The following is an 18,354-nucleotide window of genomic DNA, read 5'->3' on the forward strand; positions in this document are numbered from 1 at the left end:
ATTCTGGAGGCAAATGTGTCACTTTCAAATGGACTCTTTCCAGCCTGGACACAATTTTTATTTCTCTCTGGTGAGTCATTGTAGAAGTTGCCTTTTTCTCGCTGCCTCTTATGAACAAAGGACACATTTCAGGGAGAGGCTGAAACCTCCCAGGGACAGGACTGGGAAATTTACCCTTCACCAAGTCCAGTTAGAGGACCCAGTGAGGCCATCAGAGAGCCTCACCCAGTCCTGTGCTGGGGAGGAGCCACAGAGACTCCTGACAACCGAGGGGATGGTCGTGCTCCCCTTAATAATCAGCCATCCTTTTTAGCTCAGATCGTGCCCTCTCTTGTCTTGTTTTCAGACTGGCTGGCTGCCATCCTGCTGGTTTTAATGAGAAAACATTCCCAAGTACCTTCTGACATTCATTCATGCATCCATCAGTTGTGTAGCATAGTCATTAGAGCACGGGTTCTGGGAGCCATCCTCCAGTGGCTTTCCATCTCACTCAAAGTCAGAGCTAAAGTCCCTCCCACATCTGCAAGGCCCTCTGTGATCTAGTCCCTGTCACCTGTCTAACTTCATCTCCCTCTCACTCAGCCCTAGCCATACTAACTTCCTTGCTGTTTATTGAACACATCAAGGATGTATCCACCCCAGGACCTTTGCACAGGCTGTTTCCTCCTCCTGTGATGCTCTTTACCCCAGATCTCTGCAAGACTCATTCCCTCACTTCCTTTAGGTCTCTGCTTAGAAGTCACCACGTTACCCTGACCATCCTAAATAAAATAGCACTCACCCCAAATGTCACTAACCCCCTGTTTTCCTCAGAGCATTTATCAACACCTCACATAGTATTTATTTACTTTTTTTTTTTTTTTTTTTTAATGATCTGTCTCTCCCCATCAGAATGATAGCTCCTTGTGGATGGGAACTCTGACTTGGTTACTGCTGTTTTCCCAACATCTGGAATATGTCAAGTGCATTTTAAGCCCTTAATAAGTAATGATCAGTTGATTGAATGAATGAATGCTTGGCTCTCTTCCTTGCTAGCTGTGTGACCTGGAGCTCCTTAGCATCTCTGAGCCTCAGTTTCCAAGTCTATAAAATGAGCAAGGTTATGGGGTTTGCATTGTAAGTGAGACAGTGCATAAGAGCTTAGCATGGAGACCAGCACACTCAAAGTCCTCAGTAAATGATGACTGACCTTAGACTATCCTTACTTAGACCAACAAAGTAAGACAGAATGTGCTAAAGAAAATGAAAGAGATTTGCAGAAGGGCTGTTGTGTTGAGAGGCAACAGCAGTTCCGCCCAGATGGCTGGAATCAAGAAAGGCTTCCCAGCGGGGATGGCATTTGAGCCGGGCCTCTGGGTTGGACAGGCTCTCAGCAGGTCATACTCAGTTTGCGAAGTGATAGTACAGGAAGAAGGAGCAGTGTGAGCGAAGAGGCAAAAGGGAGAGTGGTCAGGCATGCCTCCTGAACCTCAGGGACTGCAAAACACGGGGAGGGTGGGGGAAGCAGAATAAGGAGGTGGAAGCATTTTTTTTTTTTTTTGTCCCTGGAAGAAGAGAAACCAGCGAGTGCAACAATAGAACTAAGACAAAGTCTGATCTTCAGTCTCCTTTTTAGGGTAGAGGGCTTTGCAGTCAGTAAAGCAATCCCTGGGCATCATTTTGTTGGCTCCCCACAATTCCTTCTCCAGGGAGGCAGGATTTATTAGGTGTTTGTATTTCTACTCTGGAGGTCACCTGCAAATAACCGTGAATGGAGTATCACATCCGTAAGATACCTATTGGTTATGGTGGAATTTCTGGGCACGGTGGTATCCTTCTGTCTTGTAGACTAGGAAGAAATTCAAAGCACAGGTGTAAGGGGAAACCAAGAAGGAAGGTGTGAGGCAGAAAGACTAAATGGTTAACTTAAGAAAACAGGAGGACTAGCATTTTTCATTCATTCATTCATTCATTCAATGAACACTGAGCACTTACATGCACGAGACAGTATATTCAGGCCAAGGGCCCAGTGGCCAAGACTTCAGACACTTTGTATGTGTTTAATTTTCTACCTGATGGAAAAAGAAGTTTCTGTAACTTAAGGGAAGTTGGGGAGGCAGCACAGGTTTCATCTCAAATGTCAACTCCAATTGATTTATTATGGCTACCCAGAGAGGGTTTCTGAGACAACAGTGTGGACTCAGCAGAAAGGAATCTGGTGATTGATTAGTAATGTCTGCCATGGGTCTAAGTGGGAGAATAGTAGGTCAAATACCACTCATTTGCAGGAACGAGATGTGTATACACCTATAATATGCTGACCTGAGGGTTTGCAACAGAAGAAAATAATTTCTTGAGTCTGCACAGTTGGTGAGGGTGATGTGGCTGATAACTCACCATGGAGAACTGTGGGCATTCAGGACAACAAAGGGGGAGGAATTGGTGCCCCAGGATGGTAACTCAGAAAGGTAGGTCCCCTCAAAGGGGTGGTGTCCCCAGACTTTTACAGTTGTCTCATCCACCTCTCAGTGGACACTGATGCTTAATGCATCTTCCCCAAGCATTAAACTTTGTTCTCATAGAAGCATTCTTTTTGCACTCATATTTCACCTTCCTGTGTCTTATGTAATTTGCTAATTGGTATACAGTAAATGCAATCAGAACACACAAATTTGGAAACAGAGCTAACTCTTAGTTTTTGTACAACACAGTGGTTGGGAACAGAAGGTGTAAAACTAGATGTGTTGGGTCACTGTGTTTACTTGCGGGTGGAGGGTGGCGAATTTTGGTTAATCCAGTGAATCAGTTAAGTGGAGGTTAGTGAAGAGAGCTTCTCCTGTAAACAAATAGTTGTCTTTAAAAAAAAAAGGATTCACTCTTCATATTCTGTTTTGTAACCATTATTTTCCCCTTAAGCAAAGAGTAGAGGCATCTTTTTATGTCATCAAATACTCTCTCACAACAGTATTATAGATGGCTACCTGGGATTCAGTGATAGGGATCTACCATTAAATTGATCCCTTTTTGTTGGACCTTTATGTAGTCTCCAGTTTGGGACTGTTACAGGGGACGTTGCCTTTCAGCTCCTCCAGTGGGTAGTGGAGAGCTGTGTACAGTGAGGGTGGTGAGGAGCAGAGATGGACAGGAAAAGGGAATGGGAGACGGGAATGTAAAATGGTGCAGCCTCTGTGGAAAACAGTATGGCAGTTGCTCAAAAAACTAAACATAGAATCACCATATGACCAGCAACTCCACTTCTGGGTATTTGTCTGAAAGGACTGAAAGCAGTGTCTTGAAGACATACTTGTACACCTGTGTTCATAGCAACATTATTCACGGTGGCAAAAGGGTGAAAGCAACCCAGTGTCCAGTGACAGATGAATGGATAAACAAAGTGTGGTCTATACATACAGTGGAATATTATTCAGCCTTAAAAAGGAGGGAAATTCTGACACATGACATAACATGGATGAACCTTGAGGACATTATGTGAAGTGAAATAAGCCAGTCACAAAGGACAAATACTGCATAAGATTTTACTTATCTGAGGTTCCTAGAACAGTCAAATTCCTAGAGACAGAAAGTAGAAGGGTGGTTGCCAGAGGCTGGGGAGGCGGGGTGGGGAGATGTCATTTAATGGGGACAGAGTTTCAGTTTCGCAAGATGAAAAGAGTTCTGGAGATTGGTTGTGGAACAGTATGAATATACTTAACACTACTGAACTTTACACTTAAAAATGGTTAAGATGGTAAATTCTATGTTATGTATATTTTACCACAATTTAGAAAAAGTTTTTTTAAAGGAAACATGTGAGTAGATGTAGACATTAAGTATCCACAGCTGCTAAGATTATCCAAAAATGAGGCAAGCAGACATTGTGTACCACCTAAAGAAGCACCTGAGTCTGATCCAGTCTCTGGAACCAGCTGCCAGTTTGCAGAGGGACAGAGGAGCCATTAAACTGGACCCTGGGTGTGCATTTGGCAACGTCAGACTGGGAGGTGCTGCAAACTCCCAGGCTCTTCCAGTGAACACGTGAAAGGAAATGAAAAGGATGGATGAGGAACCCATAAATTAAAAGAGACCTAAGAGACAGATCAGATTTTTCAGATGGGCCAGAATGTAGTGTCCAGAGATGCACATTTGGGTAATAAAATAATTTAAACCAAAAAAAGACATAGGAAGTGATTCCTTAAAAGTCAGGATAGTGGTTACCGTGCGGGCTGTGAGTGGGATGGGACATGTGCACTGGGCTTCCAGGGTTGGGGGCAAAGTGCTGTTTCTTTTCTGTGTGGTGTTTGCCTTATGATAATCCACTAATTCATATGCTAGATGTGTGGTTTTCTGTGTTTATGTTTTATTTTACAACAACAACAACCAAAAAAAAAACCCAAAAAACCCTTTTTAAAAGGAAGGGAGGACAGGGGCTTCCCTGGTGGCGCAGTGGTTAAGAATCTGCCTGCCAATGCAGGGAACACGGGTACAAGCCCTGGTCTGGGAAGATCCCACGTGCCGCGGAGCAGCTAAGCCCGTGCGCCACAACTACTGAGCCTGTGCTCTAGAGCCCGCGAGACACAACTACTGAGCCCGCGTGCCACAACACTGAAGCCCACATACCTAGAGCCCGTGCTCCGCAACATGAGAAGCCACCGCAATGAGAAGCCCGCGCACCGCAACGAAGAGTAGCCCCCGCTCACTGCAACTAGAGAAAGCCCGCGTGCAGCAACGAAGACCCAACGCAGCCAAAAATAAATGTTTTTTAAAAGAAAAAAAAAAAAAAAAAGGGAAAGGAGGAGATTTTGGATACAGACAGAGAGAAGAGTCACTGATCTGGATAAAACACAGGTTCTGCCTCCTGTCAGCTCCGTGACCTGTGGGGAGTTACTTAACCTCACAGTGCCCTCATCTGGAAAAGAAGTTATAATAGTACTTAGCTCCTAGCACTGTGCTGCCCTTTTAATAAGACAATGCATGCAATCCCTAGCACCGTGCCTGGCCCAGAATAAGTGCTGTGAATGTGAGTGGTTGTGCTCCTGGAAATAAGAAGCCCCAAATGCCATTCTCATCTCCACTCCGACCTGCTGCGTCATCCTGGTAAAGTCGCTTCTCTGCGGTTGGATGCCTCCTTTCCCTGATGATCCCCTGTCGCGTGTAAGATTGTAGGTTGCTTGCTGGGACCTGTGGAGCTCAAGGCTGAGCCTGCCCAAGCTTGCGTTTCCTCCAACAAAGCCTCGGTCATCCCAGGAAGCAGCAGGCGAGGAGAGGTGTGGAATTGTCAACGCTTCCCATGTCACCAGCAGGTGAAAATGCACCCCCAGACACAGGACCGAGACAGTAAATTGCTTTCTGTCGTTCTCTGCAGGGAGAATCATGCTGTTTTTACCCTAGTAGGCTTGGGCTGTCTCCCATAAGCATCGGTTGCCCTCTACTGCCTTTATCAGGCTGGGTGAACATGAAGAACAGCCGAGTGGAGGACAATGACAACAACCTCGGGGGAGGGTTACCTGCCTATCAGAGCCGCTTTGGACAGAATCCTGCTTCCCCGGTAGCGTGAAAGGGACGGCCAGTCCTTGATTGCTTAACTGAGCTAATGGGGGAAATCAAGTCACACGGAGAGCCTGGAGTCGCCACTCCCTGAAGTATCTGGACAAAGGAATATGTTTGCAAGAAAATTTAATTTTACGTCTAACAGTTCAGTCCATGTACTGGCAGCTACTAGACACCTCCACTCACCCTACCCTGGATTCCCAGGAAGATTCCCTCTAAAGATCCCTTTCAAGTGGCAAATCCTTTCATGTTAGGAAACCCCTCCCACCCCCACTCCATCTCGAATGCTGTAAGGAGCTGCCTGGTTTCTTATTTATTTATTTACTTATTTATTAATTATTGTGGTAAAATATACATAGCATAAAATTTACTATTTTCACCATTTTTCAAGTGTCCAGTTCAGTGGCATTAGGTGCATTCACATTGCTGTACAACTGTCACCACCATCCATCTCTAGAAATTTTTTCATCTTGCAAAACTGAAACTCTGTACCCATTAAACATTGACTCCCCATTCCCCCACCTCCAGCCCCTGGCAACCACCATTCTACTTTCTGTCTCTATGAATTTGACTCTTCTACGTATGAATAGAATCATAGTGTTTGTCTTTTTGTGACTGGCTATGTCACTTAGCATAATGTCCTCAAAGTTCATCCATGTCGTAGCAGGTGTCAGAATTCCATTCCAGAATGGAATGAAGTGAAGATTATGGAATTCTGGCATAAAAACAGTGTGACTGAATTCTGGCCAGACATTTCGAGGAAGGCTCTGCTTTGTTAAAAAAAAAAAAAAAAAAAAAGATGAGCAGGTGTAAGACAGGTGTTAAAGACCTACCAGCACCAAATGGAGACTCTCCTGGATGTAATCAGAAGGACTGCAAGCCCATGTGAGTCAGTGTTAATTAAGGCCACATCTGAGTACCATTTAGAGTCATAAAGTACCACCTAAAAAGCAGTAAATACTGTTTTAAATCTCATCATACAATTGTTTTGCTCCTAAATGCCTCTAAGGAAACCTGCAAACTCTTCAGGCCGCTGGCATGACATTTCCTTTGTGTCTGACCCACTCAACTCCAGTAAAAATGAGTTCACTATCCCCAAACACTCAGGTTCTTTCAGCCTTTGGGCTCTGTACATGTTACTCCCTCCTCCTGGAAGAGAATGTGCCTTGAGAGTTGGGACCACATCATTGTTTACTATTGTCTCCTTCTGGGCCTACTTCAGAGCCTGCCTGGAACAAAGTAGGTGAGAAGGATGAAAAGGGAGGGGGTGTGTGTGGAAAGGTTGATAAAGAAGATAGGAAGAAAAGAGAAAGGAAGGGAGGAAGGTGGGAACAAAGGGAGGGAAGGATGGAGGGAGGGAGGGACACAGAGAGGGAGGAAGGGAGTTATTGATGAACTTCTATTTATTGTACAAAACCCATCTTAAAAGTTCCTTCCTCTTTGAAGCTTTCCCATATCATTTAGCCACCTCTAAGCATTCCTTCCTCTGGGATCCCACAGTATTGTTTCCATATCTGTATCAAGGCATTTAAATCTCTGTCTTCTACTGAAGGAATAAATGAATGAATGAATGAAATCAGGTCTCCTTCATTAGACTGATCCTTACAAGGGCAGAGGCAATATGATATTCACTTATAATTCAGCACTTAGCCCAATGGTTTTCAACCTTGGCTACACGCTGGACTCACACGGGGAGCTTTAAAAAAATACTAATGCCTAGGTCCCACCCTTGGACACGATTCTGATTTAATTGGTCTGGAGTGTGGTCTGGGTCTTAGGATTTTCAAAAACTCTCCCGGTGCAGCCAAGATTTCAAACCATTGTCTTAACCCAAAGCAGAGTGGTAGGAGGAGCTCAGTAAATGATGTATGAGTAAATGGAGGAATCCTGCCTTTAGCACGTAAGAGTCCTGGCTCAACATGACCGTTTTCAGGGTTTCATGTGATGCTAATTCATTAATATATTCAGGAACTATTAATTAAGCAATAACGCGGTACCAGGTGTTACGCAAGGCCAAGCTGCTGGAGATGCAAACATGACTAAGGCGCCCACTTCTCCCCCTCGTTCCAAAGTGCTTTAGGGAATGCTGGGCTGGGTCCGAGTCCATCCAGGAACTTTCTGTCTTCCTGATTAACTGGCCAGTCCACAGCCGTCACCTCCCGAGTGACTGACAGCAAACCTTACTTCGGGCTGTTTCCTTCGGCAAATGTAAGCACAGACTCTATTCACTCCCAGTGGGAGAGTTCCTGGAGGGTGTGTGTGAGTCAAGAGACCAAAAAAAAAAGTGTTTCTCTCTAGACTTCTCCAAACCCTTCAGAAGACAAAGGCAAGTCTCAAGGGGCAGACCAAAGTCCTGTGCTGCTCAAATAAATTTCTTTCTGGGTGTGTATTTACACAAAGATAATCCAGGGCCTTAGGATATGATTAAGATCTTAATTACCCCAGGGTAAAGGGACTTTCCCTCCCAGCTGCTGCCCCCTCACTGCTTTAAGATTTTGCACCACAGATTACTGAAGGGTGGAGGTAATGACCATTAGCACTACCTTCTGTGGTGTAGACTTTGATAACACCCTATCGGGATGGCCAGGATTGGCCATCCCGATCCTGGTCTTGGCCCCTTCAGCCCATCCTACACACTGAAGCCAGATAATCTTTCTAAAACCACTAGTTCAACCACTTCTTCCTCCTATTTGAAACTCTTTCAGTGACTTGCCACTGCTGTCAGGATGTAACAGGATACATAGGGTAAGCCCCCTAGGTATCATTCACGTGTAACCCAAATAAAACTGGGCTGCCTTGTGTCCAGTCCAACCGTGGTATTACATTCAGAAGAAACTCAAGTCCAACATCCAGGAAAAAAAAAAAAGAAAGATGGAAAATAACTTAAACCTTTACTGAAGACTCTCAAAGAGGCAAAAAATAAAAAAATTCTAAGGAACCTCTTCTCCCATCTGTCATGCCATAGTGCCACTTCCTGTGTCAGCTGCTTGCCCTCAAATCTCCCTTCCCCCCAGCAAAAAACTTGAGCTCTGCTCAAGCTCGCATTGGCTCTGCTCTATTCTTACCCACTCTCAATCTCTCTGACCTGTTGAAGGGCACCATAAATCCACTTAGCTGTCCCCGTGCCTTCTCTTCTTTATTCATTCCTGCAATAAGCACAACAAAAGCCCAAGAGACAAACATTCAGAAACAGATCCTACTCTGGAAACTGAGGCAGAGGGCCAGGCAGTGACTGGTTATATGTTAAAACCTTTGACCCTACCATACAAGAACCTTTTTCATCTGGACCCAACTTACTGGGTAGCCTCATCTTCTGACACTCCACTTTCCCTGAATAGGCCTGGCTCTTTCATCCCCTATACCTTTGCAAATGCTGTTCTTCCTGCTAGGGATGCCTGACTCTATAGCCACACCTGGTTCTCACCTAGTCAAAAACAAAAGGAGTTAAAAGCAATGCAGAAACAAGGCATGGGGACAAAATAAAGGCATTTAAACTTGAAGGAAGATGTAAAACTGTCTCTATTTGCAGATAACACAATCTTGCACATAGAAAATCCTAAGGAATCTCCAAGACAACTACTAGAGCTAACAAATGACTTCAGGAGGCCCAGGTGCTCAGTTTGGGATGAGAGGGGCCCCTCTGTTGCCCGGATCCACTTTGCCCAGCCATCTCCCACGCACCCCCTTTCCTTTGCTCTCAGCACAAGTGGATGGAGCATCCTGTTCAACACTGCTCGCTCCCCCCTCTCTTCTCTGTGCTTGGCTGGAGCCTTTGTCTGCAGTGCTTCTCTCCCACCATCACCTTATCTCTAAAGCCTAGAAATAACAGCCACGTTCACTGAGGCTGAGTTGGACATGCATCATCTCATTTAATCCTCACAGCATCCCCCTGAGGGAGGAACTATTATTATCACCCACATTTTTTCAGCTGAGACTCTGTCGCCATCCCTTGCCCAAGCCCACACTATTATATGGCCCTGCTGGGCTGCCTGACTCTGACATCCGAATTCCGAACCTAAAAGTTGGGAAGACAAGACAGGCCCAGCTCCAATGCCACCTCCCCTGGCTACATAGGTCTCTTCTCTCCCCCAGCCAAACACCAAGGCTGCAAAGGTATCAGTGCCTCCTTAGGACGTTTAGTGCTGACTCCGTAATGTGGTCATTTAAGTAGAGCTTTTATTTCTTTAAGCGGGAAGTTACTCGGAAGCAGAGCCGTGTCTGGATCAGCCTGGAGCCTCCCATGCTGGCACAGCTTGGCACAAAGTAGGTACACATAGCACACGAAACAGTACGGGGGGAGGGGAACGACAACACGCTAAAGAGAAGGCATGTCTGTTCCCTCTGGCGTGTCCGGGAGAGATGGTGTCACTGCTGTGGGGCGTGAGGGTCACACGCCGTGGGTGGGGAAGGCTGCTGCGGAGTCACCCTGGACGGAAGAACCCGCTCTTCATGGCACGGGATGTGTGCGCACACCTTTGTCTACTGTGTATTTGGCCCAAAGCAGGTGCTCGGTGAGTATCTGTTGAATGAATTTGCTGTGAGACTTTGAACCCTTCTCTCAACTTCTCTGCATCTCCTCTGTCAAACAAGGGGTTTGTGCTAGATCAGAGGCTGTCAAACTCCCCCCACACCCCCTTCCTTGGGAGTGCAACTACTGGTTCTCGTAAAAATTTGTCAAACAGATAAAAGCTGACCGCTCTGGTTGGAGTGAAGAAGCAGTGGACCCGCAGCCCCATCTGCCACAGCCTCTCCCTTTCTCTTTGCCCCAAACTCCCCAGAAGCCCCTCAGAGCACAGTTTGATAACCACCGAGCTAGGTGAAGCCAGAAAGTCCTTATTGCTTGAAAATTCAGTTTGCTCTTTATGGAGCATCTGCATTTTAAGAAAGTAGCTCCGAAAAGGGAAAATTCTTTCTGACGCATTTGAACAACTATTCCTGCTCAAAGGGTGGAAGGCGAGGCACCTTGACTGGGAGAAGGAGAGAGGGTTGTTTCGGGGGGAGGGTGGATGCTCCCCAGTGCCTAGAAACCGCCCTGGATATAGGGGACCACTTGCTCAGCCTTCACACGCATGTAAGTCGCCTGCCACACCGCACTTGAGCAGTCGGCAACTTGGACCACCGTTGCTTTCTGCCAGCCTGCTGTCTTTTTCCTAAATGTGCATCTGCTTCAATCCTGCTGTTCTCCACCAATTTTTCCCTCTCCTTGTTTTCTAGAACTCACTAAAACCTCCACAGGTTATAAGCAATTTAAATAGTGCCGTGAACTCGGAGGAAGTTGAACAAAGAGATAAGTGACAGGCAAAGAGCCTTAGATTTTGGTATTTTAGTTAAAATTCCACACGACACCTGGGATTTGTAATCACACGTAAACCACTTAGCTTCTTATGAAAACAATCACGGACACTATGAAAAGGAAAATAATCACAGTTTTCATAAATGGCTGTCAAGAGAAACTTCCCCATCCAGGGAAATTCCAGATGGGAATGTACCCCATGCTCTGGTTCCTTTGTCCCTCACCCCAACCTGGCCCCTGCCTCCTACTTTACTATTTCTCCAGTTCCTAAGCCCAGGGTGTAAGTGTTAAAGAGACATGTTAGCAAACTGTGAGTACCTATTCATACCCCATAGAATCACAACAACTACCCAATAACTGGAATAAGGGATTGATGAACAATTTTAAGGAAAAACTTATATACCCATGTTCATAGCAGCATTATTCACAATAGCCAAAGGGTGGAACCGATGCAAGTATCCATCAGTGGATAAATGGATAAACAAAACGTGGGTATCCATACAATGGACTATTATGGAATTCTGGCATAAAAACAGTGTGACTGAATTCTGGCCAGACATTTTCCAGTGAAGATTATGATGGGGGTAGGTAAATAAGGAGAGAGCAAATTCATCAGTTTTTCTTTTTATGGTTCATGCTTTTGGTGTCAGATCTAAGAACTCTTTGCCTTGGCCTGGACCCTGAAGATGTTCTCTAATGTGCTTTTCTAAAAGTTTTATGGTTTTATGTTTTACCTTTATGTCTGTGAACCATTTTGAGTGCATTTTTTTAATGAAGTATGAGATTTCAGTTTTTTCCTATGGATGTCCAATTGCTCCAGCACCGTTTGTTGAAAATACCCTTTCCTCAGTTAAATTGATTTTGCATCTTTGTCAAAAATCTCTTGGGCATATTTGTGTGAGTCTTTCTTGGTTCTCTATTCTGTTCCATTATTCTCCACTGATACCACAGTCTTGATTACTGTAGCTATATAATAAGTCTTGAAATCACATAGACTGATTTCTTCCATTTTATTTTTCTTGTTTAAGATTATTTTAGCTATTTCTAGTTCCTTTGCCTTTCCATATAGATTTTAGAATAGTCTTGTCCTTCTCTGTAAGACATCTTTTTGAGATCTGGATAGAAATTGCATTAGGAGACTCGGCATGGCGGGGGAGGCGGCAGCAGCGTGGCGGCCGGGCACGAGCCGCCCAGCCCTCCACTTCCCGGCTGTCGTCGCCGCCACCGCCGCCGCCGGAGTCGCTGGGACCGTTTAGTCTGCATGTGTTAGTTGTAAGCCCGCTGCCTCCCCGTCACTCCTCCGGTCTACCCTCCCTCCTTCCTTTCACCGCCACTGCCAGCCCGAGTGTCGGGCCGGTGGGTAACTCCCACTCCCACCCCACCCCACCCCACCCACAAGCCCGCGGGCCGGGACCATGGAGGACGTGAAGCTGGAGTTCCCCTCGCTCCCACAGTGCAAAGAAGACGCCGAGGTTTAGGGTCTGTTCCTCCAGAGAGAAAATGCATTTGCTTCTCCCAGGAACCCATGGACACTATTTACCCAGGACCACTTGACATTAAATTTTCACTTGGCCTCACAAAGATAATTGCATTCTAATGCCAAACCTGAGTGAAGACCAGATTGGTTAGGAAGACCCCACCCCACTACTACCACCACCACCACCTACTCAGAACCAAAGCTAGGAAAGGCAAGAGTACTCATTTTTATGGGGATGAAGTGAGGCCCCACTCCCTCCACTTTATCTTTCACTGAGGGTGTTGCCCTTTGGGGGGTCCCAGCTTTTTGGTCATGATCTGACTTTGAGCAGGTCCTAGGCTTTGTCTCATGTGCCGTGCCATTTAAAGTTAAGGCCATCATGAGGATGTGGAACAACTAGAACTCCCATATATTCCTGGTGGGAGTGTAAATTGCTCTTCTAAAACTTTTGACAGTGTCTAGTAAAGCCAAATATAGGCCTACTCTGTGATTTAGTCATTCCATTGCCACTTATATATCCAAGAGCAATGAATGCATATGTCCACCAAAGAGCATAGAAAAGAGTTTTCATTGCACCTTTATTCATAATTGCCAAAACCTGGAAGCTATTTAAATCTCCACCAAAAGGAGATGAGTAAATTGTGGAATATTTATACAATAGTGTACTGCACAGCAGTGAAAAGGAACAAACTACTGACATACACAACAACATGGATGGATCTCACGGACATTGGGCTGAGTGAGATAAACCAGACATAAAATAGTACTGCTGTATGATTCCATTTACATGAAGTTCCAGAACAGACAAAACTAAAATCTGTAGTGATGGAAGTCAGTGGTCACCTCTGAAAACAGGAGATATTGACTGAGAAGAAGAATGAGGGAACTTTCTGGGATGATGGAAATCTTCATCTGAGTGGTGATCATATGGGAGTGGACCTACCCTATGAGACGAGAGATGCAGGAAATTTTGCCTGGATTATTTTTAGGCCCATATTCTTCTGCCATGAAAAGCAAGCTACCTATACTACAGAAACATGGAATAACTCATATAATATGTATAAGACAAAATATTGAAGCAAACTTTATTAAACCCAACTTTCAACAATTATTCAGATATTTAGTCTTGGATTTTGCAGATAATCTAGTTGAAAATATAATACGTTTTTTCCCCATGACTAAAGAATTTATTGATGGGAGCTTACAAAGTGGAGGAAAAGTTCTTGTCCATGGGAATGCAGGGATCTCCAGGAGAGATGCATTTGCTTACATTCAAGAAAGAAGATTTTGTATTAATCCTAATGCTGGATTTGTCCATCAGCTTCAGGAATATGAAGCCATCTACCTAGCGAAATTAACAATACAGATGATGTCACCACTTCAGACAGAAAGGTCATTATCTGTTCATTCTGGCACCACAGGCAGTTTGAAGAGAACACATGAAGAAGAAGATGATTTTGGAAACATCCAAGTGGCGACTGCGCAGAATGGCTGATTCAAGAGCAACAGTATAGAGGATGTGAATTTCTATTTAGGAAGGAGAAAATACTACAGACAGTAATAATGTAAAATGGTAAAAACACAAGTAGTTTCTTTTCAATTATATGTTGCTTCCAGACATGTTTCTCTGCAACTTGTTGAGCAACATTTTAAGATGTCGGACTTCTGCAATAGAAAAAAAAAAAAAGAAATTGCATTAAATCTGAACATCAATTTGAGGAGAACTGACTTATTTACTATGCTTACTTATTTACTATGAATCTTCTAAGCTGTGGACATGTGTATCTCTCCATTTATTTAGATCTTTTATTTCTTTCATTAGCGTTTTGTAGTTTTCAGCATAAAACTCCTGTACAGGTTCTTCATATGAGAATGTATTGACTTTCCTTTATTCCTTAAGGATATTTTCATTGAGTGTAAGATTCTGGGTTGACAGTTCTTTTCTTTCAGCATCTGAGAAGCATTGTGTCACTTCCTGCCCATCTCCGTATTTTCTGAGGAGAAATCTGCTGTCATTCTTATTATGGTAAGATGTTTTTTCACTGGCAGCTTTCAAGATGTCTTTCTTTGTCTTTAATTTTCAGAGGTTTAATTATTATGTGTTTTGGTGTGGGTGTTTTTTTGGGGGGGGTGGGAGGTTATCCTGTTTGAGGTTCATTTACCTTCTTGATTCTGTAGGTTTATGTCTCTTGTCAAATTTAGGAAGTTTTCAGCCATTATGTCTTCAAGTATCTTTTCATCCCCACCCTATTTTTCATCAACTTCCAAGACTATGATTACAGGAATGTTAGCTCTTTTGTTACTGTCCCGCAGGTCCCTGGGACTATGGGTTTTTTGTTTTGTTTTGGTTTTTGTTTTTTGGTTTTTTTCAGTCTCTTTTTCTTCTGATGTTCAGATTTGGTAATTTCTATTGTTCTGTCTTCTAGTTCATTGATTCTTTCCTCAGCTTCCTCCATCCTGATGTTGAACCCTTCCATTGAGGGTTTGTTTTTTTTTCAGTTATTAGATTTTTCAGTTCAAAAATTTCCATGTGGTTCTTCTTTTTATCTTCTGTTTCTTTGCTGGGACTTGTTACTTTTTCATTTGTTTCAAACATGTTCCTATTTGGACATTGAGTATTTTTATGTTGATTACTTTAAAATATTTGTCAGATAATCCGAACGTCTCTGTCATCTCGGCATCTGAACGTCTCTGTCATCACTGGCTCATTACTTCCAGGTGGGAATAGAAGTCCAGGTTCCCCACTTGACTTCTGTGACAGTTGAAGGGGGAGGGGGTCTTCATTACTGTTAAGTGGGGTGGGTGGGGAGGAGTTCTGGCTCCCCACCAGGCCCCCAGGGATAACTCCCTGGCTGGGAGGGGTTGATGTGCCTCCACTTGCACTGTGGAGGTGGATGCAGGGCTTGTCTCCACCTGATGGGGATGAAAGTCCCTACTAGGGATTGTAGGGACACCACCCCAGTGGGGGGGGGTCACCTTGTCATAGCCTGACAAGGGTAGAAATCTTGGCTCCCCACTCAGCCTTTGCTGGCGAGGATGGGAACAGGGCTCCAGTGTTTTCTGTGGTGTTTGGCTGCAGTAGAGCAGTTATTGTCTAGAAGTTTTCTATTTTCCTGGTCTGCACCTTTCCTGTGTTTTTGTCTAGACACAGCAGGCTTTTATTGTGGCTTTTTTTTTGGTCTGTGCCCTTTGGTGTTTTGAGTTGCCAACTGTTTTAGCTCAAAGTCTCAGATATATTTGGCCAAATGAAAACCCATGGGACTCATTGCTGTGTCATTCTTTGGGTCCTGGATTCCAAAGAAGTCCAAAGAATAACTAGTGTGCCTTTGCCTGTCCATTTTTCAGAGTCATCGTATGTTTATTTTAAATGTGATGTCCAGGGTTTTCTAATTGTACTTAGCGGAAGAAAAGGGGGAAGTACCTGTACCCCGTCTTCCTTGAAGCAGATGTCTTAGTATGTTGTAAAAGCTTCCCAGGATCTTGGTATGTTTTAAAAGCTCTCCAGGCCAAGGTTGAGAACCACTGGTATAGGCTGTAAGCTCCATGAGGACAGGGATTGTGTTTATCCTTCACCTGTCATAACATTTGTACCTGATCCCTTGATACATAGACTTTTTGGACAGACGGATGGATGGATGGATGGAAGGAAGGGAGAATGGATGGGTAGATAGATGGATGGATGGATGAGTGAATGAATGAATGGCAGAATGGAACCAGCAGCCAGACTGTTTCACACACACACCTGTACCCCAGTACATACATGTCACTGACAAGTCTGGCCCTCGAACCAGTGGGAGGGCTTGACCAGCTGGTGGCGCTGAAGAGCCCTGGTGTGGGGTTGGGGTGGCCCCTGCACAGCCAGGCACCCGGTCACCTGATTGAAGGAGGAAGAGACATTAAAGAAAGTCCTGATCACCTGGGAGCTCTCGCTTGTAAACACCATGTCTGCCTCTCCTTTCTCTTCTGCTAGCTCTTTTATTTACTTCAGTATCGTGAATTTTTTTTCTTGAGAAGAGGACAGTCCGGATAACTTTGATCTTTGAAAAGCCTTTCTCACAGCTTAATCTCCAGGGATTTGGAACAGAAAGAAAACATTTTTCATGTCCTGAAATGATACGTGTGCATGTGCTGGGCCTGGTACCATGTTTGCTGCGTCCTTGACTCATGTCAGCATGGATGTTCATATTTCCAGTTCCATGAAATCATTATTTAAAGCATTTATTCGCTTTCCTCTCTTTCTCACTGTAGTGAAAAGGAGGGTTAGTGAGGGTGGGGGAGGGGGGTGTCTGCAGCTCATTCAAATGTCTTAGCAGTTGGGTATCACTAGGGCCTTTAAATGAAACTTGCTCTTCAGTCACCCTTGGAGCTTAGTGCAGGGCAACCAATAAACTGCAGAAATCTCTGTTTGCACATCTCTAAAATGGGGGCAAGACTAATTCCTTTCTTATGAGGTTACCAGCACTGTGAGGATTACCTGAGGAAAACCTCCCAGCCCAGTGCAGGTATGTAGAAAGTCTTTGAAATATTACTTTTCTGTTTCTCCATTGCTTTTCTAGGCCAGAGGATAAGGGATAATGGAGCTGGACTTTTTATACTTCTTTTCTTGGCCATTTAGTGATGATTAACCTTCAGCTTCCCTTTCCTGTACCTAATTTAAAAAATCCCAGCCTGTCACACCAGGGGTGGGGGATGGAAGGGGCAGACAAACAATCAAGCAAGTCCAACCTTCCAAAACTCTTAAACCAAATTATACAAGGAGAGAAAACCATACAGGTACACCAAGAAAGGGATGATGTAGCTAAACCATTTCCGTATTTCCACTTCTGATGATTAACTACGAAGTTATGTGTAGCATTCCACTCTGCTTCCTTTATAAGAAACCATGAGATACATTTTGTCTAAAACTTAGTACCAGCTAAAGTTGTCCTTCTGCTAAGCGACTAGTTTGCTTTCATTTAAATGACACTAGAATCTTGTAATTGATCCCGTTTTCCCCTTTGCTGTGGCTCCTGGGAAACTCAGAGTCAAAACTGTGGCCCAACTATAGTGGTTCTTTAGGACCCACCTTTAGTTTCATCCTTCTTTGTCTAACAAGTCTTTATTTCCTTAAAAAAAAAAATCCTGTGGTAGGTATTTTGGGGTGCAACACTAGTGCACCAAAATAGATTTTTAAAACAGACAGACAGATCTGGAAACCCAGGCAGCTTCTTTCCTGGACCACTGAATTTCTTTTTAAACAACTTTATTGAGGTATAATTTACATGCCATGAAGTTCACCCATTCTAAGTGAATCGTACAATTCAATTATTTTTAGCAAATGTACAGAGTTATACAGTCATCATCAGAATCCAATTTTAGAACGTTGTCAACACTTCCAAAGACTCCTTCTGTTCCCATCCCTAGTCAACCACTAATAAAAAACCCTAGGCAACCACTAATTCACTTTTTATCTCTATGGATTTGCCTATTCTGGACATTTCATATAAATGGAATCCTACAATATGTGACCTTTTGTGTCTGGATTCTTTCATTTAGCATGATGTTTTGGCAGTTCATCTGTATTATAGCATGGATTAGTACTTTGTTCCTTTTATTGACAAATAATATATGGATATATCATATTTTGATTATCCACTCACCAGTTGATAGACATTTGGGTTGTTTTCACTTTTTGGCTGTTATGAATAGAGCTAGAAATAGTCACACACAAATACATGGACATATATCTTCAGTTCTCTTGGACATATGTCTAGATATGGAATCGCAGAACCATCTGGTAACCATGTTTAACTGTTAAGGAACTGCCAGACTTTCCACAGTGGCTGTTCCATTTTACATTCCCAGCAATAGTATCTGAGGCTTCTAGTTTCTCTACATCCTCATCAGTATTTATTACTGTCTGTCTTTTAAAATTATAGTCATCCTGGTGGGTGTGCTGTGGTATCTCATCGTGGTTTCGATTTACATTTCCCTAATGACTAACGATGTTGAACATCTTTTCATGCGCTTGTGAGCCATTTCTATATCTTCTTTGGTGAAATATCTATTCAAATCCTTT

General features: G+C 43.9%; 2 protein-coding genes across 6 annotated transcripts in view; both read left to right on the plus strand.

Annotated features, from left to right (window-relative positions):
- The window catches only part of HRH1 (histamine receptor H1), an 89,852-nt gene that overhangs the window by 51,390 nt on the left and 20,108 nt on the right, over positions 1 to 18,354 (plus strand). For 2 of the 5 annotated variants that reach the window (XM_082415749.1, XM_082415751.1), the window contains exon 2: positions 14,247 to 14,322. The exons of the other annotated variants lie outside the window; for them this stretch is intronic. The gene's annotated coding sequence lies outside the window, so the exon portion shown is untranslated. The remainder of the gene's footprint in view (positions 1 to 14,246; positions 14,323 to 18,354) is intronic. 5 annotated transcript variants of the gene reach the window in all.
- Positions 11,389 to 16,630, plus strand: LOC309639052 (serine/threonine/tyrosine-interacting protein-like). The gene is made up of 2 exons (XM_082415824.1): positions 11,389 to 12,291; positions 13,231 to 16,630. Exons 1-2 carry the CDS (start codon positions 12,235 to 12,237, stop codon positions 13,789 to 13,791), a joined length of 618 nt encoding a protein of 205 aa, XP_082271950.1. The 5' UTR covers positions 11,389 to 12,234; the 3' UTR covers positions 13,792 to 16,630.

This window comes from Balaenoptera physalus, assembly GCF_965194825.1.
Source record: "Balaenoptera physalus genome assembly, chromosome: 11".
Taxonomy (NCBI): domain Eukaryota; kingdom Metazoa; phylum Chordata; class Mammalia; order Artiodactyla; family Balaenopteridae; genus Balaenoptera; species Balaenoptera physalus.

Bases quoted from the DNA above. Each gene is read 5' to 3' on its own strand.
- LOC309639052 (XM_082415824.1), top strand. From the start codon at position 12,235: ATGGAGGACGTGAAGCTGGAGTTCCCCTCGCTCCCACAGTGCAAAGAA. The intron at 12,292-13,230 runs GTTTAGGGTCTG...ATCATATGGGAG, and splicing joins AGTGCAAAGAAGACGCCGAG to TGGACCTACCCTATGAGACG.